At 35.1% G+C, this 23,763-nt stretch overlaps 4 protein-coding genes across 4 annotated transcripts; all 4 read left to right on the plus strand.

The window, feature by feature from the left end:
- Positions 1-2,013: 2,013 nt before the first annotated feature.
- LOC131633284 (uncharacterized) lies at positions 2,014-7,858 on the plus strand. The gene is made up of 4 exons (XM_058903998.1): positions 2,014-2,620; positions 2,701-2,816; positions 5,842-6,085; positions 6,245-7,858. The coding sequence occupies exons 1-4, from the start codon at positions 2,243-2,245 to the stop codon at positions 7,568-7,570; spliced, it is 2,064 nt and encodes a 687-aa protein (XP_058759981.1). The 5' UTR covers positions 2,014-2,242; the 3' UTR covers positions 7,571-7,858.
- A 4,646-nt stretch (positions 7,859-12,504) lies between these two features.
- On the plus strand, positions 12,505-13,964 carry LOC131633296 (auxin response factor 17-like). Its single transcript, XM_058904010.1, has 2 exons — positions 12,505-13,440; positions 13,596-13,964. Exons 1-2 carry the CDS (start codon positions 12,526-12,528, stop codon positions 13,962-13,964), a joined length of 1,284 nt encoding a protein of 427 aa, XP_058759993.1. The 5' UTR covers positions 12,505-12,525.
- Positions 13,965-14,720: 756 nt separating this feature from the next.
- LOC131633297 (uncharacterized) lies at positions 14,721-15,849 on the plus strand. The gene is made up of 3 exons (XM_058904011.1): positions 14,721-14,972; positions 15,054-15,219; positions 15,386-15,849. The coding sequence occupies exons 1-3, from the start codon at positions 14,721-14,723 to the stop codon at positions 15,847-15,849; spliced, it is 882 nt and encodes a 293-aa protein (XP_058759994.1).
- Positions 15,850-18,451: 2,602 nt separating this feature from the next.
- On the plus strand, positions 18,452-19,772 carry LOC131633298 (auxin response factor 17-like). The gene is made up of 2 exons (XM_058904012.1): positions 18,452-19,366; positions 19,446-19,772. Exons 1-2 carry the CDS (start codon positions 18,452-18,454, stop codon positions 19,770-19,772), a joined length of 1,242 nt encoding a protein of 413 aa, XP_058759995.1.
- Positions 19,773-23,763: the final 3,991 nt, after the last annotated feature.

Raw genomic sequence — 23,763 nt, forward strand, 5'->3', positions numbered from 1 at the left:
TCATACTTGGAACATGTTGATTCACATTTTCCAAATTTTCCGACTCCAAAATTTAAAAAAAGTGTTTTCAAGGATGCTCGCATTAGCAAACTATCTCCTGCAAATCTGTTACAAAAAATCATCCACGTCGAAGAGATGTCGTTTTTCATGCACAAATACATTGAGTGAATTGTAGATGTTGAAGGTGATGTTAATTGTGGTTTTCGAGCTGTTCCGGGTTTGCTCGGTAAAAGAAAGGAGGACCACAAACTTCTCCACCTTCAGCTTATATAAGAGTTGATGACACATAGAGGATCATACATAAATCTATACGGGGAAAAAAAGAAAATTACGATGCAATTCTTAATGCTCTTGTTCCTTGTCTTAGTGGTCTACCACCGTTTGACAAATAGACGCGCTTCCTGGAAATGATAAATCTTATAGCAAATGCTTATGACAAAGTATGTATTAATATGACAAGATACAGTTTCTCGGAAATATTTTTTCCACTTCGGAGTAGACTACTTCAAAATTCATCCGAACGCATCATGTGTCCATGTACATCTCCATATACACCTTTATTCTAAAGAAAAGATGCGTCCATGTATGCTTATCCAAAATATGTCCTTATGAAAGGATATGGTTTCTATTGTACAACTTGATCTACACCTTCTGTAAATAGAAATTCATCATTCCATTTTATTTAAAAAACCAAAATGCATTCATATTCCCTTGTTGCCATTGTGTATTTCAATGGTGCAAATTTTCCACTTCAATTTAGGGTGTCCGGGTACTTCTCGTTGATTTGAAAATCAAACTGACTGTCCTCCAATATTCAATAAATCAAAGAGTTGTCAAGCTCGACTATTATTCACACTCGATTGACAACGAAGTAAAGATACTATTCACCATGCTTGAATTGAAGACGAATGAAGATTTAAAGGTTATGTGAAATATATTTTACCGTTACTCAACAAAGGGTCCGATTGAAGTAGATGCGACAATTGCAAGATTGACCAAAGACATTCTAAGGATGTTGCAACGTCCTAAACCTAAACCACCTGTTTGTAATGAAATGTAATGTTAAATTTATGTTATCATTGACGATTATCAAAATGTAATGTTTATTTTAAAGTTAATTTATGTTGTTCTTTCATTATTATATCATTATTCTTGGTTATTTCTAATTTGAACTAACATGACAAATTCTGAAGACAAATCTCTAAAAAAACTCACTGAATATTAAACTAAGAGATATTATAAAAATATATCTTCAGATTAACCTTTTATGCATACAAAGATATAACCCTAAACTAAATTTTAGCATAATAGAGAATTTTTCAACAAATTCAGCTCACCTTGTATGAAAAAATTGTGTTTAAAGATGTATTTCCGAATGATAGAGACAATTAAAATGCAAAAATGCAAAAAGTAACCCCAAAATTTATGATCATATGCAAGTGCAGTATGCCAGTCTCAAATCAAATTTGTGTTCATGCAAGTAGCATTAGAGGGACCTACTTGAAAGAGACGTCCGTGAAAAGAGAGCCCATATATATGACATCAATGGTCACCTTCTTAATTATGTTTTTATCCAATCATTCCCTATCACAATAATTTAAAATTTTAAATCATAAAAATTGTAGTGTATTACTGACCATTCATAAAAAAAATCATGTTATTTCGTATTAAAAAATTTAAAAATAAAAACTGTGTTACAAATTCTTTTTTGAATTACTCAAACAAATAATTTGTGAGAGAAATGAATGCCTATGAAAACTTCTCACAGCGGGCCCCACCTATCAGTATCACCGTCCTTACACAACGCTGTCGTTTTCAAACCTGACGTGGCATTTCCTAATGTTATAACAAAGCTGACGTGGCAGAGAAACCCTTACAAACCACTGCAAGTGGAACTGAAACAAATACCAAAAACTCATTTAATATTTCATTTCACGTCCGCCACGTCACCATTATTCTCAATTTCTCATACTATTTATGTAACAACATGCCCAGTTATATCTGTTTCGGGCTTTCTCTTACTACCACCTGTTCAAGATATTATTTCTCTCTCTAAAACTGTTTCTCTCTCTAAAACCCTTTACAACGCAATCTTCATTTCTTTTTCCAATCCGTTTTATGAACTGCGTGATTTCTGGATAACGATAACGATTCTTTGCATTTGATTCCGATTTTGCGACGAGAGCTAGGGTTTCGGATTTTCGTTATTTTCTTCGGATTTTAATCGGATAATTTTCTTGACATGGCGAATCGTAGAGGAAAAGATTTGATTCATAGAGACTGCATAGATCCTGCTGAATCGGATGTTGATTTCGACGATTCTTCGTCTGTGGAATCAGGTGATGGAATCGTTGGAAACAGTTCTTCGGCGGGAGATGACGGCGGTTCGAGGAGTGACGTTGGACTTACGGAGCGGTTGACGGATATTATTGTTGAAGAAGGCGACGGCGATCTGTTGATTCAGCAAACTAATTGTGAGGACCGGTTGATGGAGTGGCTGCAGGCTCTTGATTTGCAAGTTATGGGAGCGTGTCGAGCTGACGAGCGGTTGAAGCCTTTGTTGAAGATGAATGCTGTCTCTGGAGTTTCTGAAGATCCGTTATTGGCTCAGTTGATTCAGGTATCTTGAGGCTTTGGTTTGATGAATTCTTCGATGTGATCGTGTGATGGTTGTGATAAAGTATCTTTGTGTTTTGGCAGCATTTTGAGCCATCGGAGGTTGGTATGCTGGCTAGATGCTTTTGCTTGCCTCTTGTTTCCATCCGCGTTGGGAAGATCAACAAGGAAGGAAGTCGCTTATGTCCTACTACTAATAGGTAATAATATTACTTGAAAACTGTGTGGATATCTTCCTAATGAATACAACATCAATTTTGACTCTAAATCATCACTCTCCCTGATTCTGTCCGTTAACTGTACTAGTAATATATAGATTTGTAAGTATATAAAGCTAGTATTAATTAACATCTTAACAGAAGATACTAGATGGACATGTTTTATATATTTTAAAGGCTACTTACTATATTTACATAGTTCAGGGACTGAATTGGAGAGAATGTGATAGTTTATGAGTGTTAACTGATGGTTTATTCGGGCTAAATATTATAACTCTAATTTTTTTCTTCAAATAATGGCGTCTGTTTAGTAACTTACTTTTTACTCTTACCATGCACTGTATAGAATTGAATACACAATTCAAACATTTGTATACTCATTTGCTTGATTAATTAAATGATTCGCATATCAGTTGAAAAAATTATTAAAATGCACAATATAAATCTATATTACAATAATTGTGAGCGCAGTCTTCTCGATACTCATTCAGCCTAACAGGGAGAGTGATCCATTATTGCATGTCATACGGAAGATGCTGGTTCACCACCCTAGTAGAAAACGAAGTACTCCATCCCTTTCAAAATGAGTGTCGTTAAAAGGTTTTTGCACACAGATTAAGGAATATAATGATATTATCATAAAACACTACACTTTTACTAATATAACCTTATAAATGTATTGGAAGTTGGGTATAGAGTAATAATTAAAGGGTATAATTGAAAAAAAAAGCAATAATTACTACATTCATTCATTTTGAAACAAATTTTATTTGTTAAAGTGACACTCATTTTGAAACGGAGGGAGTATATGACTAAAGCCTTCCTATCTATAGTAGTAGCTGTTGCAGCAAAATATATGGAACAGAATATGGATCCTTTGTAGTTTCTTTAGCTGGGATAAAGCAAAGAGCGATGACTTTTTGAAGAAGCCCTTGTTTAATGATCTCAAGGTTGGGTGGAATAAGGGAGAGAGCTAATACCTTATGGATAGCCTGGGAATACTCCTTACTCAGGCTTTAACCCCAGAAGAGCTGATGCTACTTAGTTAGAAATTTCTGCTAGTGAGGAGTATTATGATTTGTATTCATAAACTACAGAATTTTGTGGCAGTTCTTTCCTGTTCCCCCTAATTTCATAAGACTTGCTGGCCTACTATTATTCTTTGCTCACCTTTTTTCTCAGTTAAGGTATGACCTGTTCATTAGAAAGAGTACAGACGTAGATGTTCAGATTATGTATATTCCCTCAGCTAAAGCCACTTAGGGCCGGGCAAGTGGTGAGGTTCAGTTGTGGACCTGATTCTGGAAGAGAAAAGTGGTCAGAAGTATGCCTGATTTGTGTCAATTGCAATCCTAATTTTGTAGATCTAGATTTTTATAACAATTAAGTTTAATGAGTGTATTTACACTAAATCTATCGTGCCACAGCCATGAACTAATTAAATTTTATAAGTTCTGTTCAAGTTTGAGAAGTTAAGATTCAAATTCAGTAATGTTGTTTTTCTTGTTGACTAATCTTCAACACTGGCTTCAATTAACATGGGCATAATTTCTTTTATGGCTATCTGCCAATTCATATTTGTGGTTGATTTATCTACTTGTTATACTTATAGCCAATTACTTCTCATTTTGTTATCATTTGTTGCTGTTCTGAAAATTGAAATTGCGTTTAACTGTCAGTCTGCTATATACCAATTAAGTTATCTATTATATGGCAACTTTGCTTTCCATTTCGTCCTACTGACTGTCTGCAGTACAATGTGAAAATCCCTTTGCAGTTGGATACTTTTTTTAAATATTTTTTTGCTTTACTCATTGTAATATAATCTTATTGAGAAATGTGGTTAACCTATTGCAATGTGTAGTTTGTTTAAATAATCTTTAGTAATAACTGGAGTGTGTAGTTTAGTTCATTGATGGTAATATGTTCTTCCAAGTAAAAATGTCTTTTGACTTGTAGGTAACTGGACGTATTCTATTATGATCTCTGAAATAAGAGGAAGTAAAGGTAGTTTCATAATCCTATATTATATATTGCTGCTGTTCAGATTGTTAGATCACTTCGCTAGGTTTGACGCTTTTGTATGAGGGGAATTACTAATTGACTAGGCTATTAGGTTTGTATGCAAATTTGTGTTATGTAATTTATTTGCATATTCTTTATCTGTTAGTTTTTGTGTACTTGATTTACGATGTATTGTCTTCCTTTATATGAATGTGATATTCCATGTTGTACATGTTTAAATTGAGATGCTTGACAATGTTATTATGGTGAACTCCTTTTCCCCCAAAATTTGGCAACAATACGATATGGTTTTTGTTTGGTATTTGATTTTTTTTTAATGTTTGTTGTTAACTAAACTTGTTAAAAAATATTTAGAAGAAAATGGTTAGACTATCTCCCTATGAGGAAGATTTTTTTGTATTTGCAATGGTGAAAAGGGTTAAATTTGTCAGTCATAAAGGTTGACCGTTTCTTTAATATGGGGGCAGTATTTCTATTTCAAATGTACCTTCTGGTCACTGATTGTGATTTTTCAGTTCGAAGCAAATGCCTTTGTGCCCTAAACTGATATGTTCAGTATTCCGTTACAAATTAGAAATATCCGTGCTTTTAAGATGCCAATGATTTCAACTTCTATTAGGAACTTTGTACCTTGGTGTTTTAGGCATGCTTATTAGAAGGAAAATAGTGTTGGCAAATTCACTTCAAGAAATTCATTGGGTTTTCTGTACCTGAAAACATTCTAGTTATATTTTAAGTTTCTAGTGATGAAAATGTAGTCTGCTTTTATTGGGAGAAAAGTTTACTGGTACTTTTTTTAAAGAACTTTTGTATTTATCATTGGAAGGTTTTCTTAAAGAAAATTATTGTGGGCTAACGTTTTGAACTTGAAGGCTCTGCATCACAATTTCTGCGTAAAATTAATACATTGATTTTTTATTTCTTTTTATTTATCTTCTTTAGTATACATATATAACGTAACATCTCATTTACTTGTTCACAGGGGTAACTTGACACTTGTTCTACTTCCAAGCTCTGATCTTCGTCTCTCATTCATTGGGGATGATGGTAAAACAGAGAGATTATTCACTCTTTCTAGCACATCCCAATGCTCTGCTGTTGTTGTTGAGGGAATCCTAACTGACAGCTCTGGCCGATCCTTCCATGTTACTACTCCTGATGATAGATCTTTTTTCTTCTGGTGCTCTGAAAAGTCTAAACTGCTAGGAGTTGAATTACTTGCAAAGGTAATTTTTGGTATTCTTAGCTTTTAGTTAGTGCATGCTATTAGACACGATAACTAGTCTGCAATCTTCCCAATTTCTCATCATTTCTGGTAATGTTATGAATATTTCAATCATTGATTATTGATATTTTGTCATCAAACTCATATTCCTATAAACCAGATGAAGGATTTACTCAAGAGGAAACCATCAATTGCTGAATTGAGTGGTATTAGCAAGTCACGGCTTGATTGTTTTGCAACTCAGCTTCGTGCTTTTCTTGTGGGGTCAACAGCTGGAGGTAGTCATGATGGCTCAGCTTGTGCTTCAATGTCTGCCAATTCCACAACATACTGTGATGTTGCATTTGAAAATTCACCCTCTTCATCAAAATTTCCTCGATCTCGACATATTGTACAGACAACAAAGGGAGATTCAGTGCTTTACCAGAGTATTCTTAGTCCAAGGTCAAGTTCATTTAAAGAGGTTCCCCCAAGAAACTTGTCTTCCCATAGGATTGCTGCTAGGGAGAAGATTAAGCGCCGCGGTGAAAACCAGCAGCTGGCAGCTGACAACTTGGATTTATCATCCACTTCTGATCACGACAAAGCTTCGGAAGTAACTAAAACTCATGCATTCTCTCCAAATTTTATGGGATCAGCAGGAATGTTTAGTGTTCCATCAAGCCTTGGAGCGGCTGGGGAAGTCCCACCTCTGGTGTCCCCTCTTTTTTCTCCCTACTATTGTTGGTGTCCACCTGGGATTTCTTCTACCTTTCCATCAATTGCAGCACTTCCACAATCTCCCATGTCATTTGCTGGATCACAGCCACTTGCCTCTGGAACCTCTCTACTGCCCAACACCTTCACAGCTAGCCTGTTTCAACCAATACAGCCTCTCAATCTTGGTACTTCAATGGACTTTCCTCCATTTTTTCCTGAACCACTAGTCAGAATGTCTTTACCATCTTCTCAACAGATTCCCATTTTCACACCACTAATGTGTGATCCAATTGTTCACGTCCCAGTAATTGATATCTGTTCTTCGGGGCAGGGCTATCTTGTGAGTGCTGGTCCTGCAATGTCAACTAGTATTCCACCAATGCATCCAAATCTTGTGAACCCACTAATCTCTGAGTCTGATGCTGTGGTGAAAGGTGCAAGAGAGACTCTAAGATTGCTGATTAGTGGTTCAAGCCAGGGGAACCAGCAACAGGTTATGATGAACCCTTTACCAGTAATTTTGACCAATCTGGATGAAAAACAAAACAATGTTCTTGTTGCTGGCAGCCGTGGGCTTTACACAGGAACAAGAGATATAAATGTTATTGCCAACAGCATTGCTGCTATGGGATTAGTGTCGTTATCTGGGGTATCCTCCAATGGAGACAATGAAGGTGATTCAGAGGTATGTGGCAACTTTGGGATTTTGGAAGCAATGAAGAAATCAAATGATGCAGGTGGTGCCTTTTCGGATGAGGGCGGACCACCCTCTTTGGATTCCAAGTAGTTACTGTTTGGAATTTTATTTTGTTTTTACATTTGTTGATCCCTCCCTTGTCCAGAAAATGTAGATATGTGCCGTAGCCCTATTGAATGGAGTTAGTGCAAGTTCAATGTTTCTTGAGCCGCTATTGATCTTAAATTGGTTAGAGTCTTCAATAGATTAGAGGAGTCTGTATTGACCCACGGTAGTAATGTCAAATAGAGGCTCACTTTAAAAAACACTGTAATTGCAAAAAGTAGTTTCTTTAATCACCTAATGAAATAAAGTAGTGCAAATATCATAATTTTTGAACCGTGCCTTAATTTATTCGAAATACTTCATGGTTACTCTCCGGTTTATAGCCAAGTCAAATCGATATTCCACATAAGCAACGGTGCTTTTGAAGAGCATCTCAAGTCTGTGGATAAGAGGGTGATGCAAGCAGGTCTTAGAATTTTTTCTCATACTGCCCCACCCCCAAATTTAATACCCTAAATGCTACACATTGAAAATAATTTTCTAAAGTGTCATACTCTGTTGCCATGTCAACGAGGTTGGAATGACACTTTGGGAAATTATTATTTTCAAAGTGTGGCATATGGCGTATTAAATTTGGGGGTGGGGCAGTGTGAGAAAGAAATTCCAGGTCTTTTACGTGTTTTTAAAAGCTCAAACTCTAATGAAGACGATCCATTGGGAGGTTGAGTTGACCGGGTGAAAAGGAACCATATCCGGAAACCACTCTCTGATTACTTTGGCTGAACATTGACCTACTATCTTTGTTAGAGTAGTTTATTTAATAAAAAATTAGACTTAGACTTTTTAAAGTCTATTTAATTAATTAGACCGACGTTAAATTATTAAAAAAACTTATGAAATCTAATAGTCTAAATAAGCTGATATATACCAAGCTTATGAAATCTAATTAAATAGACTAGGTGCGTTTATTGATCTTAAATTGATTACTAGTCGGTTATGGTTACTCTTTGACCTACGATTGTAAATTCATATGGGGCATTCAATTTTTGCTGTTGTTCTTGAGCCACGATCCCATACATTATATACCGAGCTTGAAAATAAAAGCGTTAAACCTTTTCTCTCGTCAAACCTTTTCTCTCGTCAAACCTTTTCGCTCTTGAGAAGGAATGGGAAGCAATCTTACCATTCTTTGTCAAACCTTTTCTCTCGTCAAATGACAATCTATATGAAGAACATTTTTATTGTTATAATATAAAAATGATATCTTCAAAAAAATGATGTACAAATCTCTTAGAAGACATAAAAGCCAAATTAATTCACAAATGACCGTAGCTAGTGCCAAATATCATGCCTCATAAGATCTAGACACTGCTTGTTACTTATCTATCCTCCATGATAATAAAGATGATCACATGAAGAAACAATACCATGATGTAGATCTCATTGAATCAATGAAGCCAACACAATCCGAATAAGAGTAACTTAGGAATCGCAACTCAATTGACCTAGGAAATAATATAGTACCATAACCATGATTATGTTTCTAATATATGATCATTCTACAAGCAGGCTGGTAACTCATTTCTGTTGGATTTTGAATGAAATGACTTAATTGTTGAGTAGTAAGAGTTATGTATGGTCTTGTTTTATTCAAATACAAGAGTCTTCCAATGAGTTTTATATAAAAAAATAATGTATTCAAAAGATTTACTTCCATCTTGATGCAATTTTGTTGAAAGATCCAAATATTTTGCCGTATGTTTTGAACCCAATAAACATGTATCATTCAATAAGTCCAAGAAGTACTTTCTTTGTGAAACAATAATAACTTATTTTGAGTATGCCACCTTATGATCAAAAAGATATTTCAAGGTTTTTAAGTCCTTGATTTTAAAATTATTGCCTACAATAGTGGTCAAAATCAAACAAGGAGGTTCCTACTAGTATAATAGCATCAACATATACTAGTATGATAATGATGTGATTGTTTTTTAGAGTAAACATTGAAATAATCTAAACTTGACTGAGCATATCCCAGCTTTAAATGTAAAAAATTGAGTTTTTCATACCACTTTTTACTAGCCTGCTTTAAAACATATAAGCTCTGGACCAATTTACAAATGTGATTTGGATTTTCACAAGTGATTACTTGTATAAGGTTTACACACAGGTTGTAATTTTGAGTAATTGAATAAAAGGCATAAACTATAATAATTGCGAATATTTAGTTGTAGTGTATTCCTATTTTAGCTGGATGTGTATCAATGCAAAAAATAATAAATTTTACTAATTACATGGTACCTTATTGAAATTTCTGGTATAAGAAAAACATGTTAATACTGATGTCTTTACATCAGAACAATGTCAAGACATATGTTACAACATTTGTCTCTAAACTGAACAGATTTATCAAGCTGTATTTGATATTGAAATAAAAATTGTAGTATCAACACCTAATCTGGGGGCCACCAAGCCAGGAAGAAAGTCCACTATCAGTAGTATTTGTTCAAAACTAAACACTCTCAGTTTACAACTTCTTGCCTAATCACTACCTAGCACTACTTCTGCCTAGAAGTCGACATCTAGACTTGGGAAGTCGACATCCCACAACCTAAATAACTGCATTGATATCTAACAGTCCCAATCCTCCTAGTGACTACATCAAGAAACAGCTCAATAAGAAGATTACTCTTCCAAAATGAAAACTCAACTCTATTGTTTAAAAGTTTCAAGAGTGAGAACAAACTCAACTCATTACCTAAAGGCTTATGAGTGAGAAGAAATGTCTACCACAAGTATCAGAAGATACAAGGTTGACAAACACCTACACAAGTGACTCTGAAACCTGCAACTCTAAGCTTCCCCTAATTTACAAATTATGTGAAAGTTACAAATTACATTAGGTTTGATCTTCTCTTTAAATACACCATTGCAGTCCATGGGGTTCGAAATCTGCATCCAAATATTTCTTGATCCATAAGCTGATTGATGTACCAAATGTTTAGATAAATCTCCTTTAATCTTGGAATACAAATATCAAGTTTCCTAAATTGTATTTTCATCCATTCTTGGCAACTTGAATTGTCGGAGATATAAAAACTTGTTCCAAATTAAATCTTCTTGACCAGGGAAATATACTGACATATATCCAAAAGAAATATCATAGAATCAAATCAAATCTGTCAAGATTTAAAATAGCCTATGCTAATGTTCTGGTATAACTTGTCACAACATCTGTCAGGACATCTTTCTTGAGCAACATGTTAGAACATCTTCCATAACATCTTTGCATAAAACCATGTTTTAGCAAAATTTGCCAATCCTAAAACCATAGTACTAACACTTATGTTATTTTGATCATGAGAGTTGATGGGAGGAGTCTGGTTGTTATAAATTTTGCTTATTTTCATCGGTTTTATAGTCTCGAATGGAATCACCACTTCATCGAAATTGGCCTTAACAACATATTTTTATCCTCATTCTCACGAGGATGATCCTCCTTTGTATTTTCATTAAAGATTTCGTTTGGGGTATTCTTTATCATTGTCCTCATCTTCTTCATTATCATCAACAAATGTCTTCGCCAACAGCGTCATCATCGTGCCATTGGTAGCAATGTTATATGGATTAAACTTGATGTCCAAGTTAGTTTTATTGGGCTTCACGGTGGATGCCAAATGTACACTAGGTACACAGATTGATAATTCTACCTCTACTAGGCCAGTCAAAATAGATGTCACTTTGACATATGTTTCTTTGTCTGCTTGAGAGCATTTATCGAGAATTTTGTTCTTGCTTCTCTATCTAATATCGGCCATTAATGGCTATTTATGACTTGGATGCATTATTCAATTCCTTCCACGTTGGTCACAAACCAAGATGATAAATTTGTTTTTTTTACTATGTTAACTTAATTTTATCTTTATGGACAGGTTGAGAATTGAGATATGCTCTATTAACTCTGAGTGAGAACCTGACTTTTATTAGAATGTGCACCATCTCTCAAATATATATGAAATATGTGAAAGCGAATTCCTTTTAGGTACAGAGAATGGGTGGGAGATCGAATTGTACATAATTTAGTTTATTAAGAATGAATATAAAAAATATGCAATAGATTCAGTGTTTAATAAAATATAAATATGTAAAATAAATGTTTAATATAAAAAATAAACTCGAGACAAATATTTAAACTGAAAAAATCTAAAATTACTTTAAGACAAATTTATATGAAAAATAATATGATTATTCAATTATGAGATGAATACAAACTTTTATTAGCAATATTTTAAAAATAGGACCGGTATCAAATTGGTGAGGGTACATAGTCACTGATTCATTAGTTAAACCAATGAATCATTGGGCTTAACCACACAACTAAACCAAATTAAATCAAATAACTCTGATTTAATTCGAAATAGGAGAAAATACAAATTCAAATGAATTTCGAACAAAGTGTAATTTCAAATAAGTTTTGAACAAAGTTTCTTATATTTTAATTTAATTTTTTCAAAAAAATTTATCAAAATTGTATCGGATTATCCGAGAAAAAAAATCTTGCATTTAACTTGCCAGTTTTTCAAAACCACCGGTTCATCGAATTTTATCAGTTTTTCCTGATTCTATCTGATTCGCGTTGGTTCAAAGCATCTAATTCAACAATCAATCCATATCGATTACCCCTCTAATTTCCAAGTCTATTAGTTCGTTCGACGGTTTCAGTCCAATTTTTAAAATAGTATTTATAAATACTATAGCGTTAAAAAAAGAAAACAAGCTTTTATAGAAAATGAATAAAAACTTATAGGTACACAGAAGATAATAATGGATAGCCGTTAGATTGAAACATAAACGAAAAATCTGGTGCGCGACGATTGATCCTAACGTGTATATATACCAACGTTTCAAAAAGCTAGAATCAAACCTATTCGCAGCTTCCCGCTCTCTATTCATTTCAATACTCCCTTTCCTTCTCCTCTTCTGCAATATATTATTCCGCCATGTCTCAACAGCAACACCCCCGTGTAGATCCAAATATCTGGCAGAAATTCGCCGGAGATTCCTTCACTGTTCCCAAACTTCATTCCAAAGTATATTATTTCCCTCAAGGTCATTTACAACATGTCTGTCCTAACACTCAACCACTCGATGGTTGTCGTCCGTCGATTCTCTGCATAGTCTCCGCCGTTGATCTACTTGCAGATCCTGAAACTGATCAAGTTTATGCAAAATTACTCCTCACTCCCGTAATTGACGGAAGTGTTGTTCCTCTTGAGTTTCACAATGGACCCGATGGTGATCAAATTGTTTCCTATGCCAAGACTCTCACTAATACTGATGTTAGAAGCGGGGCTGTACTCTACATACCTAAGGCCGGTGCCGACTCGATCTTACCAGCGCTCCCGCCGCTTGACTCTAGAAACCAATCGCGGTTTCAAGATATATCCGTCAAGGACGTTTGCGGTGTAGTCTCGCAAATTCGCCACTTCCACCGCCTATGTCCCTTTCAACACCTGTTCACCATTGGCTGGAGTGGATTTGTTAGCAAGAAGAAACTTGTTGTCGGTGATACAGTTGTTTTTGTTAAAAACTCGGCTGGAAATATATCCATTGGAATTCGTAGGAATGGGAAGTTGGCTGCCGCTGCAAAAATGATAGAAAAGGAAGTTAAGTTGGCAATAGAATTGGCAGAGAAGAAGGCAGCGTTTGAAGTTGTGTACTATCCAACGGTAGGTGGTTTTGATTTTGTGGTGGGAGCGAAGATAGTGGAGGATGCAATGAAAGTTAATTGGAGGTGTGGGATGAGAGTTACACACATGGTGAAGAATGACGACACTTCTAAGGGATGCTCCATTTTTAATGGGAGAATATCTAATCTCTCCTCTCGTTCTACTCGTCCATGGCGCATGCTTCAGGTATTTCAAATGTTAATATAATTTAAGTCATACATGATTTCCATTGGATGATGCACAATTAAAAACTTTCTTTTAACAATTTTGACTGTAAATATTCTTGATGCAAGTAGGATCTTGATTTTGATTCTTACAAATTTTTCTTGTCAATATTGTAGGTTAAATGGGATGATCCTCATGTCCCTGAGAATCTAAAGCAATTATGTCCTTGGCAGGTTGAACTTATTAATTCTAACCCACCTATATCAGATATACAATTCCCTCCAACAAAAAAGTTGAGAGGTGCTCAAGGTTCTGTGTTGTCAACTGAGCAAAATATTAGCATTTCTCACACCTCTAGTACTTTGAACTCCTTTAAAATAAAGAATGTTGATATTGACAATTGCAATAACAAGAAAACTAGACCGGGTTCAATAATGTTATTTGGTAAGATGATACAACCTATTGAAAGGGATTTGTATGAGTCTTCTGATATTGTAGGAGACAATAGTTGTAAGAGGAGTAATGAAACTGATAAAACTTGTTAAAAAAATTATGGAATCAATTATTATTGTTTTATTGACGAATTTATAGTTTGTAAGATTTTATCTTGTCTTTTGATTATAGGCACACTTTTAGAAAAAACATATCAATTTATTGATGATAGCATAAATCTATTTTACTCATTAATTGTATGATAATTATTGTACTGCATTTAAAAACAAATATGATAAGGATTTCATCTTTCTATAGATCATGGTCTTCAATGCTTCACATTCAATCCAAGCTCCAACATCGCTTAATGAAAGATTGTCTCTATTAGCTAACATACCAGAAAACATTTTTATATTATTTTATCTTTCTATTTAATCAAAACACAGTCTGTACTGTGTTTGCCATTGTTTTGAACTTTGAAGGATCTGAGTCGCAATTTTCATTGTGTTAAATTCCACCTGAGATTTTTTCTACCTTTCTATCCATTGCAGCACTATTGGTTTAGTAATTCAATTTAGTTAAAATCAGTTTTACATTTGTTTAATAGTTTGTTTAGAAACTTGCATATGAAGTTAAGTGGTTGTTAGTAGTTTGTTTCATAGTTGTTACATCTTTTGATGTATAAATAGTTCCATATGTCTTGTAAATATTTTTTCATTCAATCATCAATAAAATTGTCAAGCTCTATTCCTTTCCTCTGCAATTTCAAAATCAGTTTTGCTTAGTTTTCTTCATCATTTCATCCTTTGTTCCATCAAATTGGTATAACAGAGCATGGTCCGTTCATTGTTGTTAGAGAATTCGTAAAGATGAAGGTGATCTTCAGGTTCCAGGATGTTATTGAAGTTGTGAATGAAAATGTACCAGCATTAGCAGCAAATGCAACTGATGTACAACAAACAACACATAAAGAATTGAAGAAGAAAAATGGAAAAGCCATGTTCTTGATTCATCAGAGTGGAAGTAATGAGATCTTTGAGAAGATCATGCATTATGGAAGTGCAAAGGAGACATGGGATGCAATGGAGAAACTGTATTTTGGAGATGATAAATTGAAGAAGGTGAGGCTTCAAGCATTAAGAAGATAGTATGAGGTGTTGACAATGGAAGAATAAGAAACCATCATTCAATACTTTGACAAGGTGATCAATCTTACAAATCATAAGACAAGGAATGGTGAAACTTTCACTGATGTGATGAAGGTTGAAAAAGTTCTCAAAACTTTAACACCAAGATTTGACCACATTGTGGTTGCTTTAGAGGAATCTAAGGATCTAGATTCTATGAAGATAGAAGAAATGCAAGCAAGTCTTGAAGCACACGAATTAAGATTGACTGATAGGATCAAAGAAAGAGGTAAAGGTGCATCCTTTGATCAAGCATTGCAGGCCCAGTATGTGAAGAAAAGGAAAATTCAAGAAGGATAAGAAAGATATTCAGTGCTATAATTGTCAGAAGTGGGGACATTATGTATCTGAATGCAGATCAAAGAGGGTCCCAAGGAGCAAAGATGAACCTCAATTTGCTCACAATGAGGATTCAGATTCTGATGAAGCACTCTTGATGGCAACAGTCAAGGAGGAAGAAGAAAGAAGTGATGAATGGTACTTGGACACTGGGTGTTCAAACCATAGGACAAGAAAGAAATCTTGGTTCTCTGAATTAGATGATTCAGCTAATAGAAAGATAAGATTTGCAGACAATAGCATAGTTTGTGCAGTTGAAATATGGAAAGTATTGATCCACAAGAAGGATGGTAAGAAAGCATACATCACTGATGTGTTGTATGTACCAAGTATGAAGAACAACCTCATCAACATTGGTCAATTACTGCAAAAGGGGTACACTATGAAGATGGAAGCACAAGCTAGGAAGGTTTTCGATAGCAAGAATAGATTGATTCTGAAAGCTCAATTGTCAAAGCAAAGAACTTTTTGAGTAAACATCAATGTAATTGAAGATCAGCGCTTGCTATTAGAAACTAAGAGTGAAAACTGGTTATGGCATCAATGATATGGGCATATCAATTTTGGGGATTTGAATATGATTCATGAGAAGAAAATGGTGCAAGGTTTACCAGAGGTAAAGTTACCTGATGAAGTGTGTGATATGTATTGCACTAGAAAGCAAGTCAGCAACTCATACGATGCAAAAGTACCATTCAATGCATCCAGGAAACTTGAGGTAATTCACTCTGATGTATGTGGACCATTTGAAGTGAAATTAGTAGGAGGAAATAGCTACTTTGTAACATTCATAGATGAATTCAATAGAAAACTATGAATTTACTTGTTAGCTAAGAAAAGTGAAGTGTTTGGTGTGTTAAAGAAGTTTAGACTGCTAGTTCAAAATGAAAGTGGTGAAGTAATTAGCAGATTAAGAACTGATGGAGGAGGTGAGTATACTTTCACTGAGTTTAATGATTTTTTCTCATCAAATGGCATAAATTATGAAGTCACTGCACCATACACACCTCAACACAATGGGATCTCAGAGAGGAAAAACAGAACCTTGGTAAATATGATAAGAAGCATGCTGAAGCAAAAGCAGATGCCTCATTATTTGTGGGGTGAAGCGGTTGCTACTGCAACATATCTTAACAATAGAAGTCCCACAAAGAAGCTGCAAGACAAGACACCAAAAGAAGCATGGTATGGAGTAAAACCAAGTGTTCAATATCTGAAGATTTTTGGCTCATTGTGTTTCATACATGTATCTGACCAACTGAGAAGAAAATTGGATGATAAACTTCTGGTAATGATTATGGTTGGTTATCACTCAACTGGTGCCTACAAACTATATGATCCAAATAGTAAGAAAATAGTGTTCAACAAAGATGTAAAGTTTGATGAATCAAAATGCTGGAACTGGAAGGACAAGGCATCAAACAAGCTTGGCAGTCACTTCTATCTGTCTGATTTAGAGACAGAAGAAATTGAGGTTGAGGAACAAGAAGTGCATTGGTGTTAAGTGGGTATTCAAAACAAAAATGAAACCAAATGACCAAGTGGCAAATTATAAGGCTAGATTAGTTGCAAGAGGCTTCCTACATAAGCATGGAGAAGATTACTATGAAGTTCTCATCTTCTTTATCATTGTCCTCATCTTTTTCATTATCATCGCCAAATGCCTTCGCCAGCAGCGCCATCATCGTGTCGTTGGTAGCAGCGTTATATGGATTAAACTTGATGCCCAAGTTAGTTTTATTGGGCTTCACAGTGGACGCCAAATGTATACACTAGGTACACAGATTAATAATTCTACCTCTATTTGACCAGTCAAAATAGATGTCACTTTGACATATGTTTCTTTGTCTCCTTGAGAGCAATTATCGAGAATTTAGTCCTTGCTTATCTATCTAATATCGACCATTTATGGCTATTTATATGACTGGGATGTTTTATTCAATTCCTTCCATGTTGGTCAAATACCGAGATGATAAATTTGTTTTTTTTACTATCTTAGCTTAATTTTATCTTTATGGACATGTTGAGAATTATATTGGGACATGCTCTATTAACTCTGAGTGAGAACCAGACTTTTATTAGAATGTACATTGTCTCTCAAATATATATATGAGATATGTGAAAGAGAAATGCTTTTAGGGACAGAGAATGGATGAGAGATCGAATTGTACATAGTCTAATTTATTATGATTGAATATAAAAAATATACAATAAATTTAGTGTTTAATAAAATATAAATATGTAAAATAAATGTTTAATATAAAAAATAAACTCGAGACAAATATTTAAACTATAAAAAATCTAAAATTACTTAAAAACAATTTATATGAAAAATAATATGATTATTTAATTATTAGATGAATACAAACTTTTATTAGCAATATTTTAAAAATATGACCGATATCAAATTGGTGAGGGTACAAAGTCACTGGTTCATTAGTTGAACCAATAAATAACTAAGCGTAACCACACGACTAAACCGAATTAAATTGAATAACTATGATTTAATTCAAAATAGTAGAAAATACAAATAAATTTGGAATAAGGTGTAATTTCAAACAAGTTGTGAACAAAGTTACTTATATTTTAATTTATTTTTTTTCAAAAAATTTATCAAAACCATATCGTTTTGTCAGAGAAAAAAATCATGCATTTCACTCGTCGATTATTCAAAATCGGCGGTTCATTGAATTTTATCAGTTTTTCTGATTCTGTCTGATTCGCACTGGTTCAAAGCATTTGATTTAGCAATCAGATCAGACCAATTAAACCTCCATTTTTCAGGTTGATTGGTTCGTTCGACTGTTTCGGTCTAATTTTTAAAATAGTATTTATAATTACTATAGTTTTAAAAAGCTTTTATAGAAAATGAATAAAAAGTTTTAGGTACCCGGAAGATAATGATGGATAGCCGTTAGATTAAAACCTAAACGAAAAATTTGGTGCGCGACGATTGATTCTAACGTGTATATATACCAACTTTTCAAAAACCAAAAATCAAACATTCAAACCTATTCGCAGCTTCCCGCTCTCTATTCATTTCGTTCTCCTCTTCCGCAAGATATCATTCCGCCATGTCTCAACAGCAACACCTCCGTGTTGATCCCAAAATCTGGCAGAAAATCGCCGGAGATTCCTTCACTGTTCCAAAACTTCATTCCAGAATATACTATTTCCCTCAAGGTCATTTACAACATGTCTGTCCTAACACTCAAACACTCGATCGTTGCCGTCCGTTGATTCTCTGCACAGTCTCCGCCGTTGATCTCTTTGCAGATCCTGAAACTGATCAAGTTTATGCAAAATTACTCCTCACTCCCGTAATTGACGGCAGTGTTGTTCCTCTTGAGTCTGACAATGGAGCCGATGGTGATCAGATTGTTTCCTATGCCAAGACTCTCACTAATACTGATGTTAGAAGCGGGGCTGTACTCTACATTCCTAGGGCCGGCGCTGAGGCGATCTTACCAGCACTCCCGCCGCTTGACTCTAGAAACCAATCGCGGTTTCAAGATATATCTGTCAAGGACGTTTGCGGTGTAGTCTCGGAAATTCGCCACTTCCACCGTCTATGTCCCTTTCAACACCTGTTCACCGTTGGCTGGAGTGGATTTGTTAGCAAGAAGAAACTGGTTGTCGGTGATACAGTTGTTTTTGTTAAAAACTCGAATGGAAATATCTCCATTGGAATTCGTAGGAATGGGAAGTTGGCTGCCGCTGCAAAAATGACAGAAAAGGAAGTTAAGTTGGCAGTAGAATTGGCAGAGAAGAACGCCGCGTTTGAAGTTGTGTACTATCCAACGGTAGGTGGTTTTGATTTTGTGGTGGGAGCGAAGATAGTGGAGGATGCAATGAAAGTTAATTGGAGTCGTTGGATGAGAGTTACACACATGGTGAAGAATGATGATACTTCCAAGGGATGCTCCATTTTTAATGGTACAATATGTGCAATCTCCCATCCTTCAACTCGTCCGTGGCGCATGCTTCAGGTATTTCAAATGCATATACTGTTAATACAATTGAAGGATCTTGATTTTGATTCTTACACATTTCTTCTGAATATTGTAGGTTGAATGGGATGAACCACATGTCCCTGAGAATCTAAAGCAAATAAGTCCTTGGCAAGTTGAAATTATTCGTAACAGACGTACACCACCATATATAATGTCTCCCCCAACAAAAAGGTTTAGAGGTGCTCAAGCTTCTGTCTCGTCATCCATTCCAAATAACATGCAAAATCTTGTTTCCACTCCAACTTCTTCCAACTTCAAAACCAAAAAAACTACTCCTGGTTCAATAGTGTTATTTGGTAAGACCATACAACCTATAGAAAGTGATTTGTATAATTCTGATAGCAAAGGAGACCATGAAGTTGAAGGCATTCATAAAACTTAAGTAGATAACAAAATATATATGTACATTGGTACAATTTAAATGAAATTTTGTTATAGTAATTATGGAATCATTATTCAATTTACATGAAATTTTACTATAAATATTATGGAATCATTAAATTTTTTTTTATTTACGAATTTATAGCTTGTTAAATATATCGTTTTATCTTGTCTTTTGATTATCAAATACAAATCCATTTAGGTTTTTTATGATAGCATAAATCTATTTTACTTATTAGTTGTATGATAATAATTGCACCACATTTAAAAAAAATATGATAGAGATTTCATCTATGTATAGAATATAAGATCACGGTCTTCATTGCTTAATGAAATATGCCAGAAACACAGTCTGTATTGTGTTGGAAGGAAAGATTTTTGATGCAGTCTCTACTTTGTTGGAATTTCTTCTACCTTTCTAACTATTGCAGCACTTCAACAATTTGCCTAAACACACTCTTGAAGCTAGCCTGTTTTAAAAAATGCAGCCTAAACACAATTTGCCTAAACATGCAGCCTCTCAATCTTGGTTCTTCAATGGACTTGGCTCTATTTTTTTCCTGAACCAGTTAAAATGTGATACCAACTTCTCAACTGGTTCTCAATTTCATAGAGTAATGATATACAAAAACAAATTTTGAACTATACTTCCGTATAAATACAAAGAACACAAACAAATTTTTTCTCTCTCTCTAAGGCTCGTTTTCTCTAACCTCTCTCTAAAAGGGGTAAGGGTTTGAATTTCACCCTTCATGATGAAACTGGAACGATTAGGAGGTCGCGAGGAAGCGTTCATTGAGAAACTGGGTCCCTCGATGGGACATCTTTCTATTAGGAGGAAGAAATCAAAATCAAAGAGAAAAGCTTTCAAAGGTTACTTCGATCTACTTCTCTGAATTCCCGGAGGTTTGCAAGGCGAAGGAGTTCTTTGAGTTGTTTGGGTGCATAGGGAAGGTGGTGGAAGTGTCGATTTCTTCTAGGAGGGACAAGATAGAGAAAAAATTGGATTTGCAAGGTTTGAGGAGGTGGAGGATGACAGGTTATGGCGGTCAAATTGGATGACGTTCTTATTTCGGGAAAAAAAATTCATGCTAATCTGCCACGACTTGAGAGATTCAAGGCTTCAGAAGAGGTTAGATTTGGGGGGAAGGCGGATTTTAGGGCTAGGAATTCTGGTGAGGAATAGGGTCGAAAGAAGGTTTGTATCAACACATGGAGGGATAACAGAACTTTGTTGATGTCGTCTCAAACGTTCATCCAAAGGGAGGTCACAAGGAGGAGGTCTATTCAAGTTTCAATTAGCCTTCAAAAGAGGAAAACAAAGTAAGGTTTAACAAAGCTTATGTTGGTCATGTTATTGTTCCGAGCTCACGTATATTATTCAAACTCACTTTGAGACGGAGAGCTTCTTCACGATAAAAGTCAGATGGGAGGGAATTTATGTCTCTTAGAAGAATCAGAGGAAGGTTTAATCGAAGATATTAAAGGGGAGCGAGAAACTTGGTGGAAGGTTTTTGGATATTAGGAAGTGGGATGAGATGGAGGTTGATGATGGTAGAGTTGTTTGGATTAGAGTTTACGGTGTACCGGCCCATGCTTGGAATGTTGATTTCTTTGTGACTTTGGCCGATTCTCTGGGTTCATTCGTGTGCATAGATATACATCTTAAGGTTCTAATCTCGATGTTGCGAGACTCATGGTGAGAGTGCCTCTCTCGTTCAAGCTCATGGATAATATTAGAGTGAACATCGATGGCAAGGCGTTTAATCTTATTCTCAGGGGAGACACGTACGGTCCATTACGTATCGTCTCAGGTAACTCTAAATATCAAATTACTGGTCCTGTGTCAGAAGATGAGTGGTCAAATGACATGTTCGTCAGGGAAGATGATTTTAGGTTAGCTAATTCAATAGACAACATAGAGAAATTATCTCTTCAAGGGGGTTCGGTTGGTACAAAACATTACTCTGGCAGGTTTTCTTAGAAGACGGACAGAGGATACAATTCTGAAGTGAGGAAAATGGTTTCATCTTAGAGTCGTAACAACTCAAAGGAAGGTTTAAATGGATCTTTTGATAAGGCATTAGTCAATATTCAAGGGTCTAAGAGTGCAGATCCAGAAGCGAATAGGACATATCTCCTGCTCTCGTTTTCTTCGAAGACGAATCAGTTAGTGGTCAAATGTTTGTTCGTGTGTTCTCCAAAAAGAAAACGACTTTAAAAAGTGAAGTTTAAGAACATGTTGAAGATGAGCATAATGAGTTGCAAGAGTTTATTTCGTAATGGAAATGTAACAAAAGGAGGGGGAAGATTATTTTGAAGCATAAGGGGAATTCCAATTCTTTTAGTTGTTCTAAGGACGGAAAGGGGAAGGAAGGTCCAATTCTTCCTAATCTTTCGGTTCCGGTTAGGCAAAATAGTGGGAGCCTTTCATTTTGCTTCGAAGATCAAAAGGAGCAATCATATGTTTGTATAAACAATGAAAGACAGTGTGAGTTTTTGGATAGTAATATCGGTTGCAAACCTTGGTTAGCAATAATAGCATTGGGAGTGATAGATTCGGAGGGTCGGAGTAAACTAGTTAGTAAGGGAAGGAAGTTAGGATGGAGAATACAACCGGGTCGAAATGATTATTGGGTCCATGAATATTAGAGGGGTGAGAATGCTCTTAAAAAGAGAAGGATTAGTTCTTTTTAAAAAAAGGGTAATGCGGATGTGTTTATGATTCAAGAGAAAAATTAACTTGCTTGCAAGATTGTGTTGCTAAGAGTTTTTGGAGTTCCACAGATATTGGTTATTCTTTTTCTAACTCATCAGGGATGTCGGGAGGTCTTTTAATTATACGGAAGGCTGGAAACTTGGAAGTGTTAAATAGTTTTAAAGGGGATGGTTACTTGGGGATTAAAGTTCTTTGGAAGAGTAATATCTATTATGTGGTTAATATCTATTCTTCGTGCGGCTTGAGCAAAAAGAAAATTTTATGGAATAATTCGTTTTTGTTGAAGGATTCTTTTAAAGACCGAGACTGGATAATGGGAGGAGATTTCAACGCTATCAAAGACCGAAGAGAAAGGAAGGGGAGGGCGGAGGTTGTGACACACAACGAAGCAAAGTTTTTTGCGGAATTTATTGAAAAAGTTCTTTGGTGGATATTCATTGTAAAGGTAAAAAAACTCTCAAAATCAATATCCGACAAGGGATACGGGTCCTTAAGAACGCCGATTTACTAGGGGATATGAGCTTATCCGTCATTGATCCAAGTCCAATGATCAACCATCTCTTTGTACAAGGACCACACTAAAGAGATATGCCTAAATTCTCCCAAATGAGAGAGGGAGTTAACTTTGGGGATCAACGTCACAAAGTAATATGCAAAACTACGAGGAAAAGATGCATAGTGATGGAATTAATCAAACATAACCCTTAGGTATACTCTAAACATATTTTAGAATCTTTCGAGGAAGGAGAAATTAAAATCATATGAGCCTAGACTTCAATTATAATCACACTAGAACACTGCACAATCTAGCTCTTTTAGACTAAATTAAGGGAGTCAACAAAAAGTTTGTCGTCATCCAAAAGAGATTGAAAAACTACACCTCTAGATAAGGTGTTACAACATTCAGTTCTCTAAAAATCTCAAAGAAATGGTTCAGTACGAAAGTAATCAAAATTAGTGTCACTTTTCTTAACACCACGGCTCACCAATCTTAAGAGTTAAGAAAACATTCATTCTTCTCATACCCTTAATTGAAGTACGAAAGTAACCAAAATTAGTGTCACTTTTCTTAATCCATTCAGACCTAGATCAACAATCGAGAATCTTTAACCCTAAGCAAATACCACATGTCAACAATTGTTTTAAACCTAGAATCAATTTTCAACAGATACATGTTTAAGATCAACAAAAAAAAAATCCACTTTACACATCTGCTATTTGAAACTATCGAATAGGAGTCAAGATTTTCATAAACCTCTTTATTCCAAGATTT

Source organism: Vicia villosa, unplaced genomic scaffold, assembly GCF_029867415.1.
Source record: "Vicia villosa cultivar HV-30 ecotype Madison, WI unplaced genomic scaffold, Vvil1.0 ctg.001104F_1_1, whole genome shotgun sequence".
Classification (NCBI taxonomy): Eukaryota; Viridiplantae; Streptophyta; class Magnoliopsida; order Fabales; family Fabaceae; genus Vicia; species Vicia villosa.